The sequence below is a fragment of the Pan troglodytes genome, chromosome 11 (genome assembly GCF_028858775.2).
Source record: "Pan troglodytes isolate AG18354 chromosome 11, NHGRI_mPanTro3-v2.0_pri, whole genome shotgun sequence".
Taxonomy (NCBI): domain Eukaryota; kingdom Metazoa; phylum Chordata; class Mammalia; order Primates; family Hominidae; genus Pan; species Pan troglodytes.
In genome coordinates, this window is record NC_072409.2 from 26767630 (window position 1) to 26787500 (window position 19871).

The window sequence follows — 19871 nt, forward strand, 5'->3', positions numbered from 1 at the left end:
TTCAGCCTTCAGGCTGCTTTAGGCTTGAAGGAGGGGTTTCGCCGGGGGACCATTGGCTGCCTCCTGTCTCTATCACCATTTACAGACTTACCACTTACCTGCATTTCTCTCTGTTCTTTATCCTTTCCTCTTTTCTCTATAGAAATGAACCTCCCTTTGAAGACCAATCTTTCACTTGTGCTTTGGATACCATCTCCTCCTACAGTCTCAAGCACTTTGTTCCATCAGTTATTTCCTAGCCCAACCTTTCTCTCTAATTACTCTTTTCCTTAATGTTTAAGCCCTTCAGTCTTAAAAATAAAATAAAACACCACTGTCAACTTATGTCACCCTTTGGTTACCGTTTCTCTTCCTTCTATAAGCTGCATCTTTTGCCATCTTCATCTCCTAAAATAGTTCTTTACTCTTACCTTACCAAACTATCATGCTGTTTCATATTTCTATGCCTTTATACCTCTTGTTCCTGCTATAAGAATATTCTTCCCCCTTTGTTAGGAAGCTAACTCCTACACATTTTTAAAAAATTAATTAAAACATTTGTTCAGGAAGGCTTGATTTCAATGCTTTTCCTCTGTGCTCTCAGGCCATTATGTGCATACTTCTAATGCACCACTTCCCACCCCAGGCTATAAGGGTGTTATCACCCTTAGAAATGATCCTCTTATCTGTTTTCCTCACTAAAATGTCTGCTTTTGGGGGATTCAGATCATACCCTAATTTTTATTCCCAGCAATCAGGAAAATGCCCACAACATAGAAGGCACTTGATAAAAGTTTATTGAACAAATGAATGTGCCAATTAGTGCCTCTCTATATACCTAGTACACACTAAAACTAGTGAAAAAGACTGAACCGAAATATACAAATGTAGCCCATAGATCTGCTCATCGGTGCAGGAAGTTAACTAATATTTTAAATTATGGTAATGTGAGAATGGAAAGGTCTCTCAAGCAGAGTCTTATAAGGTGCTATTTCTTGACGAAGTTATCATGTATCTAGAGTCCAGATTTGTAAACTTGGATCTTATTATTTCATTCAGTTTTCCAATCCTGGGAAGATGATTTGTATCCACCAAATTCATAAGATCCTTACTAGTACCAAAATGTTAGAGCAATAGTTAACAGTTATGGGGCTGAGACTACCACAGTTGTCTGTAATCAGGGTAATTGGAAACATTTTTTTAAAAAATCAGGAAAGTGCTGAGCAATGTTTGCACTATAAAAGAAAGGGATTTGGATAACCAAAGGAGTGTTTTTGTGAAGAACCTGAGGAAATATGCCTGCTCCACAGAGAAGAATATTTAAACCTACTCAGTGGGACACCTTCTCCTTTGATGTTACTGAAGATACACTGACAGATTTTTTTTTAGTTTTAGTTTTTGTGGGAACATAGTAGGTGTATAAATTTATGGGGCACATGAGATGTTTTGATACAGGCATGCAATGTGAAATAAGCCCATTATGGAGAATCCCCTCCATCCCCTCAAGCATTTATCCTTTGAGTTACAGACAACTCAGTTACACTTTTTACTTTAAAATGTACAATTAAGTTATTACTGACTATAGTCACCCTTATTGACAGATTATTACTCTGTATCACATATCTGGGTTTCATGCTGAATACTCCTGTCTCTTTTGGCATTCAGGATTATGTAATCAATGAGCTTGTTATCTTCATTTCAACAAGGTCTACTGACACAAAAATTTTGAGTCTATAAACTGGAAGATGTTTTTACTCTTTTTCAGAGTGGCAATTATCTTCAGTTTCTGGAAGCAAGGCTTTTTTTTTTCTGCCTAGTGTTGGAAAGTAAAAACGTATTTCTGTTTTCTATGCGTTTGTAAGATCTAGTACTGCACTTACCAAGTAATTAATCTGCTTTGGGATCATAGCAAATACAATCATTTAAGCAGATTAGGTTTGTTTGTTTTTTGTTTTGTTTTGTTTTTTTGAGTTTCACTCTTGTTGCCCAGGCTGGAGTGCAATGGCACGATCTCGGCTTACTGCAACCTCTGCCTCCCAGATTCAAGCCATTCTCCTGCCTTACCCTCCCGGGTAGCTGGAATTACAGGCCTGCGCCACCATGCCCAGCTAATTTTGTATTTTTTTAGTAGAGACAGGGCTTCGCCATGTTGGCCAGGCTGGTCTCGAACTCCTGACCTCAGGTGATCCAACCATCTCGGCCTCCCAAAGTGCTGGGATTACAGGTGTGAGCCACTGCACACAGCCAGATTAGGTTTTAAATAGAAGAATCACCTTATGAATTATAAAAGAGAAATAGTACTCACTTCTTATCACTACCAGAACTATTGTCATGTCAAGTAAAGTTATATGAAATTATTAACCATTACTCCATTATTATTATATCACACCTTCGTCAACTTTATGGTTGAAAAAATACACTAATAGAGTATATAATTTATTTGAACTAGAATTAGCCATTCTTGAATCAATTATGTCTACCAAAAATAAATTGTGTGGATGGGTACAGAATATTTTGAAATTTATTATATTTTGTTTAAACATTAGTAAAATAAGAAATTTAAAGTATGAGAAGCAAGAGTGAATCTAAGAAACAGTTCCCAATAAGTGTTCTGCTTCTAAATACTCAGTAGAAAGAGAATAAAGGCATTCCTATTACATTGAAATACAGTCTCTTATTTAGTTATGTACTTAAATTTTTGGCTAGAGAACAAAGATAAAATCCACCCTGATATTTAGCAAAACAAAATTAACTGCATAGGATTGGTGAGTGTTTAATTTGCTTACTTTAAAATTAAGTTTCTATGGGGTGCGGTGGCTCGTGCCTGTAATCCCAGCACTTTGGGAGGCTGAGGTGGGGGTTCACTTGAGGTCAGGAGTTTAAGACCAGCCTGACCAACATGGTGAAACGCTGTCTCTACTAAAAATACAAAAATTGGCTGGGCGTGGTGGCAGGCACTTGTCATCCCAGCTTCTTGGGAGGCTGAGGCAGGAGAATTCTTTCAACCCAGGAGGCGGAAGTTGCAGTGAGCCAAGATCGCACCACAGAACTCCAGCCTGGGTGACAGAGCGAGACTCTGTCTCAAAAAGAAAAAAAAAAAATTAAAAATTAACAAAAATAAGTTTTTAATCAATTTTATTATTTTATATAATAAATTTAGAATTTCCATGCTGTATGTATACACACAAGAGAAATATTGGTTATGGTTCAAAGTTTCTGATATGCTAAACTTAGAAAAATAATCTAGCAAATTGTATTTTAAGCAGTTTTGTTATTCACAGATTTTTAATTCATTTTTATGGTAGTGAAATATATGACATACCAAAAATATGTATCTGAACAAGACACTGAAAAAAATTATTCTTTTTTCCAACAGGTTTAACACTGACTGTCCTTCATTCAAATGAAAGAAAAGATTTTCTGGAATCTGAAGGTGTTTTAAAGGGGTAAAAATTCATTCCTTCATCTGTGAGGAACAAACGTACCAGTTTCACAGGAAAAGCAAAATCTTCCTAGAAGTTAACTTTAAAAATTTAACAAAATCTGAAATTAAGCAATGCCTCTACCCTCTTCCTGAAAAATGCTTTACATAGGGCACTTTAATTCTGATCATTGTCCTGTGTATTATATGTTATTGGTGTCCAGAAATTTAATTCAATCTTATTTTAATATCCCCAAATAATAATAATAATATTGTTATTGTAGTACAGAAGTGCCTATTTAGAGTATATTTCTACCAGTTTCTTTGCTCAGCATTGTTTTTTACATCTTCTTTCTTCAGGGTTCTCCTTCCTGAAGTATATCCTTTAGAAATTCTTTCAGTAAGGGCCTGCTAATAATAAATCAAGTGTTGAATTGTGTAAAACTCTTTATTTTGCCTCATTTTACAAGAAATTATTTTTTTCAAATATTGGGATCCAAATAATGTTTAAAATGTAAATCAAATAGAAGCCCATAAAAACTGGACATAGGTACTTTTTAACTTTTTATCTAGATTGCTCTAGATAGCAGCAATAGAGAATTTTAATTATAGTAGGTGGTATGTTTTATGAGATTTGAAAATGTTTATGAAATTTTATTAGAAAAGAAAGCTAAATTTATGATATTTAAGTGTCCATCTTTTTTTTGTTGTTAAATCATTTATGAAGCCCATTAAGAAAAAAAAATCCCATTTTAAAGTTGCCAGATAATATCCTATTATGTAATTATCTAAGATTAAGACCTTATATTTGTAAGAAAATGAGACTGATTTTTCATGCTGATTTCTCTTATTGATAGTACTCAGGTAATAAAATCAGGCTGTCTCCCATTTGAGGATATGAAATAGGTTACAGGTTTTTATATCCTGGTATAAAAATGTATGATCATTAAGAAGAAAAATATAAAGAAATTAACACAATTGAAGAGCAAATCAACAGAAAACGCACCAGTGCCTTTCTAAGATGAGGCATAGATTAGAGAAGGATGGAACAGCCAGAAAACAGTCATCTTTTAATAGTTCAACCAAATAATAACACAAGTATAATGCCATTTTCTTGGCTCTCTTTTGTCTTTAGTATAAGTTCCTGTGTAGTTGTACATAATCAATATATTGGAGCAGATTTCCCCTGGAGTAAGTTCTCATTTGTGGTGGAATACAATTATGTGGAAGACTCTTGTTGGACTAAACACTGCAAAGAGTTGAATATTCCTTACACGGCCTTTAAAGTGATTCTTCCAGACACAGTTTTAGAAAGTAAGAATATAAGCCAAAATCCTTTTTTTGCTTTATTAGAATGAAAATTTTCTATTTTTTGTTTATGATTTATAGATAAAAATAAGCTGTGACATTAGAAGCCTTGAGTTCAACCTCTAACCCCACCACTATCTGTGTGACCTGGGGTAGTCCTTTAACTGTCTCTTACCTCATAGTCCTCATTTGTAAAGTAAGCTTTACTAATTATATGTTTTCATTCCTTTATCTAACTTCTAAATTTTACTTATAATAGCACAAGTTTATTACATTTATATCCAATCTTAATCTGATAGCTTTTATGCAATAGTATTTTTATTGATTTTTAGGGGACAGTTGTGTAATAATATGCTAACTGATTCAGAAAATTTTAATGTGTAAAACAAATTATCTACAAATACTTAGAAGAAAGTCTAAACCACTTCATATATCACTTTATTTCTTTGTATTTGTCAGTCATGACTAAGGCTGTGAATTCTCAGATCCATAAATCTGATACATTTTGAGTATAAAATGCACTCAATGTGAGAGTGCATCTCTCTCAGTACTTGCCATCGATTATTTTCTATTCACCTCAAATATGAGTGGGAAGTCTAAATAGATTCTGAGACATTCCAACTCATTTCTAAAAATACGGTCACCATAATGGTTTATTTGGAATTGATCTTGTGTAACTATTCTTTTATAAATTACCTGTGTATATCTTTTGACCATGTATCTATTGAGGTATTTATTCTTTTCTTATTGATCTGTAAAATGTTTTCCCTATGGGTTATTGCACATAATTTAAAATCTTTATGTAAATCAGTATATGTTTAATACAGCACATGCCCAATATATACTTAAGTGAATAAAGCAAGTTTCAACATTTCAGGTAGAGAATGACCCTATTTTTTCTCTTTATTGAAGTGAGTGTACATGTGTGAGTATAAGCAAGAAAATATACTGAAAAAAGTCTGGAAATATATGCAAAACTCTGTTTTTAGTGTATAGTGGTATTAGTAAACTCTATTAACTTATTTCTAGGTAGGATAACATGGTTTTTATTTTCTTCTTCAAGCCTGTCTTTATTCTGTTTCTGATTTTTTACATTGAATATTATTTTTATACTACTCCTACTTATCCTCATGTTTAGTAAAAAAAAAGAGAAAGAGCTGGGAGATGAGAATAAAAGAGAAATATTTATAAATTTTCTCTTATTTAGGAAGCACCTTGCTGGATAGATTTGGAGGTTTTCTTTTGGAAATTCAGATTCCATATGTGTTTTTTGCATCTGAAGGACTTCTTAATACTCCAGACATACTTCAGCTGCTAGAATCCAAGTAAGTTATTGATTTCACAATTTTAACAAAAGTGTACATTATATATATATATGTGTGTGTGTGTATATATATATTCCGATAGGCTAAATATTATGCTGTATATGTGTCTCCATGTGTCTGTGATTCAAGCCTGGAATTATATCACAAAAGAATACTTTTCCAGAGAGTTTATATCAATGTATACTTCTTTCCCTATACCACACCCTCATAATTATTGAATATTATATTTTTGGGTAATATCAATTTTATGGACAAAAATAATATTTAATTTTTGTTTAAATTCATGTTTTACTTGCATTTCTTTTGTTACCAGCAAATATGAACATTTTGTATGCTTTTTTCTGTGAATTATATGTTCATGTCTTTGAGTCATTGATAATATTGAGAATGAGTATTCTTGTTTAGAGAACTTTACTGCCTAGGAAACAGGACTGTGAAGTTCTAAATGAATTCTCAAGGTTTTAAATCTTTAGATCTAAGGTCATACCAACATTAGATGTTATAAAATCATAAAACACTTTATCATAACACACAAGTTGTCACAGGAATGTTGGACCTTGAGATCCATATCAAGGAAGGATAATTGTACTGTTACCTTAGTTAAAATGCAGATGTATGTTCCATGCTTTTGTTTTTATACATTAAGGCTGTGGAGCATTCATAGGAAACTATGAGCTTATAAAAGGTAGTTAAGGGCATGATGGTATGTACCTGTAGTACCAGCAACTTAGGAGGCTGAGATGAGAGGTTCGATTGAGCCCAGGAATTCAAGGCTACAGTGAGCCATGATAGATAGCACCACTGCACTCCAGGCTGGGCAACAGAGCTGTCTCTAAAAATAACAATATACAGTAATAAAATAAAAAGTGCTTAAAATGTAAGCCATTTTTAAGGAATAAAAAAAGGAAATTCTGATAAATGCAGAATATTTTAGTCCCATAATGTTTTGATTTCATGAATTATTATTTAAAGAGCTGGAATAAATTGGTCAAAACATTTGTAATAGTGTTACATGCAGTAACATTTAGCACAATGCCTAAGGCAACACACATCTCAGCTGATTTGTTTTATATACTGAATAAATCATAACTTTATTCTTCAAATTTTATAAAGTAGAACAAATTGACATGTAAAAGAAAAAGCATAGAAATCCAAATAACTTAACATGCAGGAAGGAACTACAACTTTTCTTAAATAATTTTATTAGCATTTCATTTTTTCACTCAAGAATATTGTATTTTACAGCTATAACATCTCACTAGTAGAGAGAGGCTGCAGTGAGTCATTGAAACTCTTTGGAAGTTCAGAGCGTTATGTAGTGGTGACAATTGATGAACACACTGCCATAATTTTGCAGGTAAAACTAGGTAGAAAATATATAAACTAAAATAGACTAAAATATATGGCTATGTAATTTGTTATTATCTTTTCTGTAGGAAGTTTAACTATAAGTGATTTCTTCTAAATTTTGCAAATGGGCCACAAGTGCTAAAATTGTCACTGTGGAAAATGACTATTATCAAACTTCTCTGATGCCTTATAGCTTTTTAACATACTTTAAGAAGATAGGGCAAATAAAGAATATTTAATATTGTATATTAACCTATTTTAAGTATATTTATAGAATAATTATAGTATTGAAAGCTTTAAAAAAGCAATTTCCAGCCACTTTTATTACAAGGAGATAGTGTATTAATTGATGATTGATAATATTGAATTTCCAATCATTCATTGCATTTCCAGTGTAAACAGGAGTTGTCTCTAAGTAAGCTAGTTTTTAGAAAGAGAATTTCTCTTCAAAAGTTCATATAGTTTGGAATTTTCTATGTATAAATTCTTGGGTGAATCTCCCTGATATGTTTGCTTGATTGGAGAATCAACTGAAAAGAAATTAATTTATTGGGGTGGGAGTGGGAGCAGAAACCAGGTTTGATGATATGCAGTATAAATATTGCTATATATTAATGGCCAATATGTGTTTTGATAAGCAAATGTTATAAGAATTATATGATGGAAAAACACAACTCTACTAGAGATTTTTAAGAGATACTGTGTCTTGTATATTTAAAGTTCTTAAACAATATTTTTCTGTTTGGCAAAACTGTTTGTTTGTTTGTTTGTTTGTTTGTTTGTTTTTAGAGATAGGGTCTCACACCATTGCCCAGCCCGGAGTGCAATGACATGATCATAGCTCACTGCAGGCTCGAACTCCTGGGCTCGAGTGATCCTCCTATCTCAGCCTCCCAAGTAGCTGGGACTACAGGCACGCTCCACCGCACCCAGCTAACTTTTTAATTTTTTGTAGGGACAGTGTTGTGCTATGTTGCCCAGGGTGGTCTTGAACTCTTGGCTTCAAGTGATCCTCTCACTTCAGCCTCCCAAAGTGCTGGGATTATAGGCATGAGCTACTGTGCCTGGCTGGCAAAACTGTTGTAATCCAATTATATAACTTATTGTTAGAGGAAGGTCATTTTTTGAATTCCTTAATGTATCAAAAATTACTTATGTTAAAGGAAAAGGAGATTCCATACCATTAGGTAGAGATTCCCAGAAAGTCCATTAACTGCTGCTTTCTCCTCTCCTCTGAATAACCATGCAGTGCACATCATCTCATAGGTTTTAAACATATTTTCTGTTGCCTTTAGAGTGACCAGATCCTAGTCCACAAAGGACTTGCATCCACAAAGGACTAGGATCTGATTATTCCAAAGGCAATAGAAAATTGGACTAGCCTATGGCGTGCCAAACTAGGGGCACTCCATAGGCTACTTTCTTCATATCTAGGACCTTGGGAGATTCAGGAGCCTTCCTTGCTGAAGCTGTCATTAGGTGTTTTATGTCTGCTGTAGCTTTTCTCCTACTACTTCCTGCATGATTTTAATTTTTCCATGAAATGGGGGCTCATACCCATGCCTCTTTTCAACTTATTTATATGTCATAGATTCTTGAAATAATGATAACATAATTTCATAGTAACTGTTCAACCTAATGAATTTTTACATTTTCTTTATTTTCTGATAGGATCTAGAAGAATTGAATTGTGAGAAGGCATCAGACAATATCATTATGAGGCTGATGGCATTATCATTACAGTACAGATATTGTTGGATAATTTTATATACCAAAGAAACATTAAATTCAGAGTAGGTAAACATTTCTTCATCCAAAGTTATGTTCGTATTTCTTAATCCTAAGTCCTCTTATTTGAATGGAAATGGCTATGCAATTTTCTGCATGCTCATCTAGTTTGCTTTAAGTCAAGGATTTTCAAGCTGGAGGTATGATCACAGGAAAACAAATTTGAATTTTGGAGATGATACGTTTCCCTGGACATTCTATGAAAGCCATCCTCCCTTCCCCCATCTCACTAAGAATTGCTGCTTTAAGTATTTTATTATTTTGTAATTCTGGACTTGTCTGATTTCTGTCTAACTACTGTACTAAATTTTTTGTATACACTTGTTATCAGGTTGGTATAAGTTCGAATATAAGAGTCTAAATACCTTGTTTTTTATTCCTCCTTCTATTAACAAATAACTTCTACCAAGTGATTTAACCTGGTTTTTCCCTTCTACCAGAACTGAAAAATAATATTTCCGGTCTAAAACCTTCATTTTGAAGAATAATAAAGGGCGTAAAGCATTTTAAGCTTTGAACTTTCCTGTAAAGCATTTTAAGCTTTATCTGGAACTTGGAAGTGTTCTGGATAAATAACTTATTTGGAAATTTTTAAAAGTTGTTTTAGATTACTGTCTACCTATGGTTCTAGTAGTGCAATTGAGGTACAAGAGAGAATAAAAGGAGATTCAAACTTATTTTTACCCAGATTTTCATGAAAATAATTATCTAATATTCTGAGATAGTTTTATGTTCAAGATGTAAAGAGTGAATAAATATTCACAATCATATATTATAAAATATAATGATTTCAGACCTCTAGGTATCTCAGATTCATATTTTTAGAGAATTAGAACATTTAGGAAGTATCTTAATCAACTGACCAAATTAGGAAAACTGAAAATACAAAAGAAATTGTTTGAATTACGTTAGTGTTCATGCCATTAATTCTTGTTTGAGTAAGAGTGTCAGGGGTCCCTGAGACCATACTAGGTTTGATAGTTTGCTAGGAGGACTCAGTATATAGCTGTATTCATGGCTATGATTTATTATGGTGCAAAGTTACAATACAAAGCCTATAATGCAAAGTCAGCAAAGGAAAAAGGCTCATGGGGCAAAGTCCAGAGGAAACTAGGAGAAAGCTTCTAAGAGTCCTCTCCTAGTAGAGTCATACAGGATGTGCTTAACTTCCTCAGCAACAAACAGTTATAACACTTGTAAAATTTTCTCTACCAGACGAGCTCATTAGACACACATTGCCCAGGGTTTTTTTTAAGGGCTGGTCTAGTAGGCATCCTCTGCCTGGCACTTAATCAAAGTTCTAGACTCTAAGAAGAAAAGCAGATGTTCAACAGAAACTACATTGTTTGTCAACAGTTTAGGCACAGTGTTCTTATCAGCTTCTTATATGGAAACAGTGAATCTGAGAAAGAATCCAAAACAGGAAAGAAGAGCCAAGAAATAAAGAGAGCCATTATCTTGATGGTATTGTTTTGAGTCCCAGAATCCAACAATGGCTTCCTCTGGACTTCTTCATAATACAAGCTAGTAATTTCCTCTTTGTTGCTTAGGGTACATAAAGTGGGTAAAGGTAGTAGAAATATCTACCCACCGTTCAGCACTTACATCTGACCTGCTTAGTAACCACAGAAGGAAAAGAAAAAGATGCATTTTCTAACAGTTTAGGGAATTCTGGGAGGATTCCACGTATCCTGGTTCTGGTCATGTGTCCATGTCTGAACCTGTTACTTTGACCAGGGGGATGGAGTATTCTAGTTGGCTAGGATTTGGTCATAAAGCCATCTCTGGAGTCAGGAAAGGGATGGGTTAAGTTCTTCCCACAACCCACACCTCCCCTAACACACATGTATCCCGTAGATTTGACAGTATTATTAAAGAATGGAGATGGAGATGTTTTTTCAAGAGTACAGAGTGGAAAAAAACCCCCACAAATTTGCCACACTAGTATTGTCTTAGCTAGGTTATTCTAAAAATATTATGAAATGTGGAAAACAAAATGAATTTTTAATAAATATAATCTGATATCAAATGAATAGAAAAATAGTAATATAATTCTTTGTAGGTATCCGCTTACAGAAAAGACACTTCATCACCTAGCACTGATTTATGCAGCTTTGGTTTCATTTGGGCTAAACTCTGAAGAACTGGATGTAAAGGTATTCTTTTCCTATGTGTTTCTTCATAAGTATTTTTTATAAACCAAAATTATACTCAAACTTAAGTGCCCAATGAGAAAAAAGTGTTAAGCAAATGAATTAAAAACTGTTTAAAAGCTAAAGAATAGTTTTCAAATTAATAAACATTTTATCATTATTCTGTTCCAAAAGGCTTTAATTTAATGAATTTAAAATCATGTTTCTTCTCTTTATCACTACTCAGATGTTCTCTAAACATAGCAGGATATGAATAAAAATAAATATCCCTTGATTAAAAATGTTCCTTATGAAAGATGTACTAAGCTTGTATCTGCTGTAAATGGAACTCTTAAGACATATACTAGGGTAATATATTGGTGATCTCTAATCAGTCTCTTTCCTTGGCCCCCTTTTTCAGTGTCCCGCTCTGAAATTTAGACATTTGTCCAAGTTCAGGGCTCAGCACTGTTCCATTATCACATTACATTCTTTTCTTTATAAACTTAGAGATTCCCACAGATTTTGCTTTCATTTCTGAGTATAATTCTTAAATTTTTCCTGACATTTCTTAAGGTCTGCACCTGTGTTCTAGCAGACTACTGGGAATCTCCACGTGAATATCCAACAAGTACCTCAAACTCTACATGTCCAAAACACAGCTTCTCATCCTCCCACAAGCTTAGTTTATGGTATCACTATTCTAATTTAATTAGTAGCTAAGTCTTCTTTTTAACTCTGCAGTGTCTCTAGAGTATGTCTCTCCTTCTACTTCTTCTAGGCCTAAATTCAGGCCTTCATCACCTCACACTTGGATTTTTAAAGTAGCTTCCTAACTAATATCCCTTTTCTACTCTTTCCCCACTTCATCACATATAGACACCAATTACATTTCCGAAATACAGCTGTGAATATTTCACTCACTAGACTATAAGCTCCTTAAAGGTAAGGAAACATATTTATTCATTTTTTTTATTCCTGGAACCTAGCACAATGCCAGGTACATAGTAGTCTCTTGATAAAAATTTGCTGTTGATTTGAATTTCTTGCTCAAAGACTGTCCATAGCTTCCCACTTAAGTCAACATAAAGTTCAAACTCAGCTGGATTCAAACTCCTCCACAATGTGGCCCTTAGTGATTCCTTCTTTAACATTATTTTACTCACCATTTACTGAATATGCCTCCATACAGTCACCTCTCAGCCTTTGCACAAACATGTCATTCTGGCCTGCCTTCCCCCAGGAATACTATTCCCCGATTCTCTTACCACTAGCTGTCAGAGTTCTACCTGTCTTTCACTGCCCAGTTCAAACACTACCTCCTTTAAGAAACTTGCCCCACATCATGCTACCTGACTTCAGACCATACTACAAGGCTACAGTAACCAAAACAGCATGGTACTGGTACCAAAACAGAGATATAGACCAATGGAACAGAACAGAGCCCTCAGAAATAATACCACACATCTACAACCATCTGATCTTTGACAAACCTGACAAAAACAAGAAATGGGAAAAGGATTCCTTATTTAATAAATGGTGCTGGGAAAACTGGCTAGCCATAGGTAAAAAGCTGAAACTGGATCTCTTCCTTACACCTTACAGAAAAATTAATTCAAGATGGATTAAAGACTTAAATGTTAGACCTAAAACCATAAAAACCCTAGAAGAAAACCTAGGCAATACCATTCAGGACATAGGCATGGGCAACAACTTCACGAATAAAACACAAAAAGCAATGGCAACAAAAGCCAAAATTGACAAATGGGATCTAATTAAACTAAAGAACTTCTGCACAGCAAAAGAAACTACCATCAGAGTGAACACACAACCTACAGAATGGGAGAACATTTTTACAATCTACCCATCTGACAAAGGGCTAATATCCAGAATCTATAAAGAACTTAAACAAATTTACAAGAAAAAATCAAACAACCCCATCAAAAAGTGGGCAACAGATATGAACAGACACTTCTCAAAAGAAGACATTTATGCATCCAACAGACACAAGAAAAAATGCTCATCATCACTGGCCATCAGATAAATGCAAATCAAAACCACAATGAGATACCATCTCACACCAGTTAGAATGGCGATCATTAAAAAGTCAGGAAACAACAGATGCTGGAGAGAATGTGGAGAAATAGGAACACTTTTACACTGTTGGTGGGACTGTAAACTAGTTCAACCATTGTGGAAGACAGTGTGGCGATTCCTCTAGGATCTAGAACTAGAAATACCATTTGACCCAGCCATCCCATTACTGGGTATATACCCAAAGGATTATAAATCATGCTGCTATAAAGACATATGCACACGTATGTTTATTGCTGCACTATTCACAATAGCAAAGACTTGGAACCAACTCAAATGTCCATCAATGATAGACTGGATTAAGAAAATGTGGCACATATACATCATGGAGTACTATGCAGCCATAAAAAAGGATGAGTCCATGTCCTTTGTAGGGACATGGATGAAGCTGGAAACCATCATTCTGAGCAAACTGTCACAAGGACAGAAAACCAAACACTGCATGTTCTCACTCATAGGTGGGAATTGAACAATGAGAACACTTGGACACAGGATGGGGAACATCACACACCGGGGCCTGTCATGGGGTGGCAGGAGGTGGGAGTGATAGCATTAGGAGATATACCTAATGTAAATGACGAGTTAATGGAGGCAGCACTCCAACATGGTACATGTATACATATATAACAAACCTGCACATTGTGCACATGTACTCTAGAACTTAAAGTATAATTAAAAAAAAAAAAAAAGAAAGAATAGAAACCTGCCCCAATCCTACTCTCTCAGGATGCATCATCTCTCCTTCCATTCTCCTGCTAACAGTTCATACCTTATTATGGTATGGGGATATTTATTCATATATCCTCCACCCTGACGGGTAAGAATGAGGTTCTTTTTATTTGTAAAACCTAGCAGCTAGCATAGTGCTTTGCACAAAGCAAAAACATTCAATAAATGTCTACTAAGTGGAATTCAAAGTACCACTTGCTAAGAAAATCAACAAATGATCTGTTTGAACTGGAATTCCAGATAATTTTGTTTCTGTGCTGCATACTAAACAAAAATAAAATTCTTAGAAAAGTTACCTAAAGTGAATGACAAATGTAAATTTGTCTCTAGTGAGGTCTTACCACTTATTTAGCTTCTTCTCTTCCCAGCTCAGGGTAAACCATTACAGGCAAAATATGCTTTAGAAAGTTTTTTTCCTCTATGCCTGGGGCATATGATACCAGTGAGTGATACTATATTCAAATACAGCAACATGGCCCATGGAGGGCATGATCCAAATAAGGCATTTGGGGATGAAATAGGAGCACCGCCTAGGAACAATCCATTCCAAACAAGTCTATTTCCACCTGGATCAAACTATTCTAAAAGCTTTTCAGGTTTTACATAATAATCTAAAAAGCAGGTCATTTTTTCAATGGACATTGAGAGGCAACTATGGTCAATTTGCTCTTACTCTATTATCGGTATGTCCTCAGTACTCATAAGCCTCCTGTTTTCCTGACTTGATGACATTGTTGTATTAAAGGAGGCTCCCTGGACTCATATTATTTTAGAACATATTGTTGCTTTACCTTACTTTATTTAGTAGCATGGCTTTTGATCTCTTAGAGCACATCAGGACCATTAGCACCTTTTTATTTTCAGGCATCTGAAGAACCTGAAAATCAAGGAAGTATTAGGAAGTTTAAGAACATTTTCTTAAATTAAAAGAAAATACTGCTACTAGTGTTGTGCTAAGTGTTATTCCAATTTTTTAAAAGTTCTGTAATTTTCTTATGAACCATCTTTGCAGGAAAATGCATAAATACACACATGCAAAATTTTGCAAACAAATTAAGGAGGTTCCTGAATTCCCAAATCTAGCCATGAGCCCCAGAATTCCTGCCCTAATAAATTAATTGTCATTACCGCCATCATAAAATTATGGCTTTTAACCCTTTTCCCATTTGCCCTGAGAATCCTCACCAGCCAGGCTTGTTGCTGCAGTGTTTACCCTGAGACAACTTTGCCACGAAATATCTCGTTTTTATTATTGTTTTTGCATCGCTGTAGCATATCAACTTTGGAAACAAAAGACATCTTTCTATTTATAGCATTCTATTTTTAGTAGTGGTATTTCCATTACAAAATATAGTAATTCTCAGTCCCTGAAAATGTCAAATCTTAGAAAACATAGTATTCCTACTCGTGATGTTAACATCATTCTCAAACAGTTGTTGGCTGAAGACTCCCTTGATGAATCTGATTTTTCCGAAATAGAAAATTCTGATGATTCAGATGATTCTGATGTTAGTTCTGTTTAGAAATAACTCCAAGCACAGTTTTTATATTTTATTTTCACATCGAAAATCAGTCAGATTTGCTTCAGCCTCAAAGAGCGTGTTTATGTAAAATTAAATGAGTGCTGCACTTTTTTTTCTAAATGGGAAAAGGGTTAAAATAAAGTTTATATTTAAATGAAAGTGTCATATCTTCTCAAAACACCCAAAACTAGCAATAAAGTACATTTGGAATTGAACAATATATTTCTGTGTATTCTCCCTATATAATGTAATTTAAAGAAAATCCTTTAAAATGCATATACTCCCCAGGTGTGTACTAACCGTTTTGTATTTGCTATTCTTATAAAAGAAAAAAAGTCATAATTATTTTGTGAGATTTCTACAGTTTACTAAATTTCCACTATAGTACAGGATATTTATTTTCCAGGATATGATTATTTGGGGCAGTATTTCTCTGTTCACGTTAAACTGCTAAACTGTTAAAAGCAGAAAAAGAAGGTTGACATTTCAGAAGAGAGACGGGCATGGAGGAAAACAGTGTCAGACAGGAAACAGAGGATATTATGAAATTATTTTTTCTGCACTTTTTTTTTTACTACTGTACTAATGGGAAAAATTATTTTTTAGAATTAAATTTAATATACACAAACACCACATTTTTGGCAGGGGTATCTTAGAATCAGTAAGCCAATATTAGATGAGCAATTCCCAAAATGCTGGGAATGATGACTACTCTAAATCAAAACCTTATTTTTTCTTTTTTGAATACAACATCAAATTCATTTATAAGTATCCTTATTTTTTAACTTTGCCTTTGAAAAATCTTGCACTATATTTTTAAAATTCTTATTTTAATTGACAACTATTAGGTTTAACTTTTGGAAACAGCAAAATAGTAATATTACTAGTGATATTCAAATTGCTGATTTTTCTAATATAGTTGAAATATAACACTATATTTTAATGACTCTGTTAATAAATGCCAAATGAAATGAAAATGATTTAGTTCCAAAAATTAAAAATACAAGGATATCACATTTAAATAAGGAATGAAAATTGGTTATCCTCATAAATAAAATGTCCTGGACATAGATAAACCAATAGTTTCTATCTAAAATTAGATAGAATCTGCTGTTGTTTAATTTTATCTTCTAATTACAAACTTTTTAAAAAATATTATATTTTGTTTCCTAGCATTTCCTATAATCTAACATAAAAAATATTTTTTAGCTTATAATTGCCCCAGGAGTAGAAGCAACTGCCTTGATAATTCGACAAATTGCTGACCACAGTTTAATGACCTCAAAGAGAGATCCTCATGAATGGTTGGATAAATCCTGGCTTAAAGTTTCACCATCTGAGGTATATTTTCTAAATGTATAAAATAGATATTTGCAAAGCAAATATAAAAACCTGTATTTGAATTTACTTTCTGGTAACATTTTTCCCCCAAATGTCTCAAATTGAGTGGTAGGTGCAATGACAAAAGTTTTAATCTGCTGCAACGAGTAGAATAAAATGGATCACTTTTGAAAGACTACTGACTATTTCTTAAACTCTTTTCTAGGAAGAAATGTACTTACTTGTAGAATAAAATGGCTCACTTTCAAAAGACTACTGACTGATTATTTCTTAAACTCTTTTCTAGGAAGAAATGTACTTACTTGATTTTCCATGTATTAACCCATTGGTGGCTCAGCTCATGCTAAATAAAGGACCTTCACTGCATTGGATATTATTAGCAACTCTGTGTCAACTTCAGGAACTCCTACCTGAAGTCCCAGAAAAAGTGTTAAAGGTTAGTTATTTGAGATCTGTACTATGATATGAATTTATTTCCTTTCGATTTGAGTATCTATTTTTACAATAGGATTTTTAAAATGAAGGTATCCAAGTTTAATTGTTTTGGACTTCAAATAGCAAAGAAATAATTTACTTGAACTAAATTTCATATAGACGTTTCATTAGCTATCAATTATACATTTTATTTTATTTTTTATTTTATTTATTTATTTTTCCAGGCTGGAGTGCAATGGTACAATCTCAGCTCACTGCAACCTCCACCTCCCAAGTTCAAGAGATTTTCCTGCCTCAGCCTCCCAAGTAGCTGGGATTATAAGTATACACCACCATGCCTGGCTAATTTTGAATTTTTTTTTTTTTTTTTTTTTTTTGTAGAAACGGGGTTTCACCATCTTGGTCAGTCTGGTCTCAAACTCCTGACCTCAGGTGATCCACCCACCTTGGCCTCCCAAAGTGCTGGGATTACAGTATTTTTTTCTTTTTTTTGAGATGGAGTCTCCCTCTGTCACCCAGGCTGGAGTGCAATGGCTTGATCTCGGCTCACTGCAGTCTCCAGCTCCTGGGTTCAAGCAATTCTCGTGCCTCAGCCTCCCGAGCAGCTAGGACTGCAGTTGTGCACCACCACACCTGATTCAGTTTTGTATTTTTAGTAGAGACAGGGTCTCACCATGTTGGCCAGGCTGGTCTCAAACTCCTGACCTCAAGTGATCTAACTGCCTTGGCCTCCCAAAGTGCTAGGATTACAGGCATGAGCCATAAACCCCAGCCTATATTATACATTCTAAAGCTATTTTATACAGATAAATTCAATATAGTCAGCTTTAAATCATTTTGGAATATTATTGTGCTCATAGAAAATTCAGTTATATACCCTATTCACATGTATTTACATTACCTCTTCCAAACAGTCCTAACATACCCTTAATTCTAGCTGTAAAGATAACTTTAGCCTTACTGGTAATATTTTAAAATTCTTATCAAGGAAATAGTATTCATGTATGAATTGTATAACTAAAATTCTATTGTATTTGCTGTGAGCCTAAAATTGTTCTGAAAAATAGACTATTAAAAATTCTATTACAAGTGATTAGAAAATAAGTATGAATTACAATGAGTTTTTCTTTTAATAGAGCCTAATGATTTCATGTTCTTAATACCTGGATCAATGTAATATCTATGAATAGACTACCTATTTATATTTTGCCTTCTTTCCATATAGATAAGCATCATTATTTATATTTACTAAACTGACATTTGCATTATATTAATTCATTTTTTAGCATTTTTGTAGCATCACTTCCCTATTCAAGATTGGTTCTTCTTCCATAACAAAATCACCGCAAATTTCGTCACCTCAGGAAAATAGGAATCAGATTAGTACCTTGTCTTCTCAAAGTTCAGCTTCTGATTTAGACTCTGTCATTCAAGAACATAATGAATATTATCAGTATTTAGGATTAGGAGAGACAGTGCAGGAAGACAAAACCACCACTTTGAATGACAACTCTTCCATTATGGAACTAAAAGAAATCTCAAGTTTTTTACCACCTGTGACTTCATACAATCAGACCAGCTACTGGAAAGACTCCAGCTGTAAACCTAATATAGGGCAGAATACTCCTTTTCTAATTAATATAGAATCAAGGAGACCGGCTTATAACTCCTTTCTAAACCACAGTGATTCAGAGTCAGATGTCTTTTCTTTGGGTCTAACACAAATGAACTGTGAGACTATAAAATCACCAACTGACACTCAGAAGAGAGTGTCAGTTGTCCCCCGTTTTATAAATTCTCAGAAAAGGAGAACACATGAAGCAAAAGGTTTCATAAATAAAGATGTATCGGACCCTATCTTTTCACTAGAGGGCACTCAATCTCCTCTTCATTGGAACTTTAAGGAAAATATATGGGAACAAGAGAATCACCCGTTCAACTTACAATATGGTGCACAGCAGACTGCATGTAACAAATTGTACTCTCAGAAAGGTAATTTATTCACTGATCAGGAAAAATGTCTATCAGATGAGTCTGAAGGCCTCACATGTGAAAGTTCAAAAGATGAGACTTTCTGGAGAGAATTACCATCTGTCCCCAGTTTGGATTTATTTCGTGCTTCTGATTCTAATGCAAATCAAAAAGAATTCAACAGCCTTTATTTCTACCAAAGAGCTGGAAAAAGTTTAGGACAGAAAAGGCACCATGAATCTTCATTTAACTCAGGAGACAAGGAATCATTAACAGGTAACACTATCCAATAGTTGATAAAACTACTCTCAAATTTAATTTTAAAAGATAAAATCATCTCCAAATTTAACATTTTTTTGTTTTAATTACTACATTTAAAAAACTTCTCTAATAACTGTTGGGTAAAAGAGAAAATCTAAACTCTAAAATAAATGCAAAGAAAATATATTGTGTTAAATTATTATAACCTTAAGTG

General features: G+C 34.0%; 1 protein-coding gene across 8 annotated transcripts in view; it reads left to right on the forward strand.

Annotated features, from left to right (window-relative positions):
• SHOC1 (shortage in chiasmata 1) overlaps positions 1-19871 on the forward strand; it is a 108851-nt gene that overhangs the window by 83757 nt on the left and 5223 nt on the right. For all 8 annotated transcript variants that reach the window (XM_016961425.3, XM_016961426.3, XM_063788422.1 and 5 more), the window contains 9 exons: positions 3356-3425; positions 4536-4714; positions 5916-6033; positions 7279-7390; positions 9055-9176; positions 11234-11327; positions 16859-16990; positions 17277-17426; positions 18712-19672. In XM_016961425.3, coding sequence (XP_016816914.1) covers positions 3356-3425; positions 4536-4714; positions 5916-6033; positions 7279-7390; positions 9055-9176; positions 11234-11327; positions 16859-16990; positions 17277-17426; positions 18712-19672 — 1938 coding nt within the window. The remainder of the gene's footprint in view (positions 1-3355; positions 3426-4535; positions 4715-5915; positions 6034-7278; positions 7391-9054; positions 9177-11233; positions 11328-16858; positions 16991-17276; positions 17427-18711; positions 19673-19871) is intronic.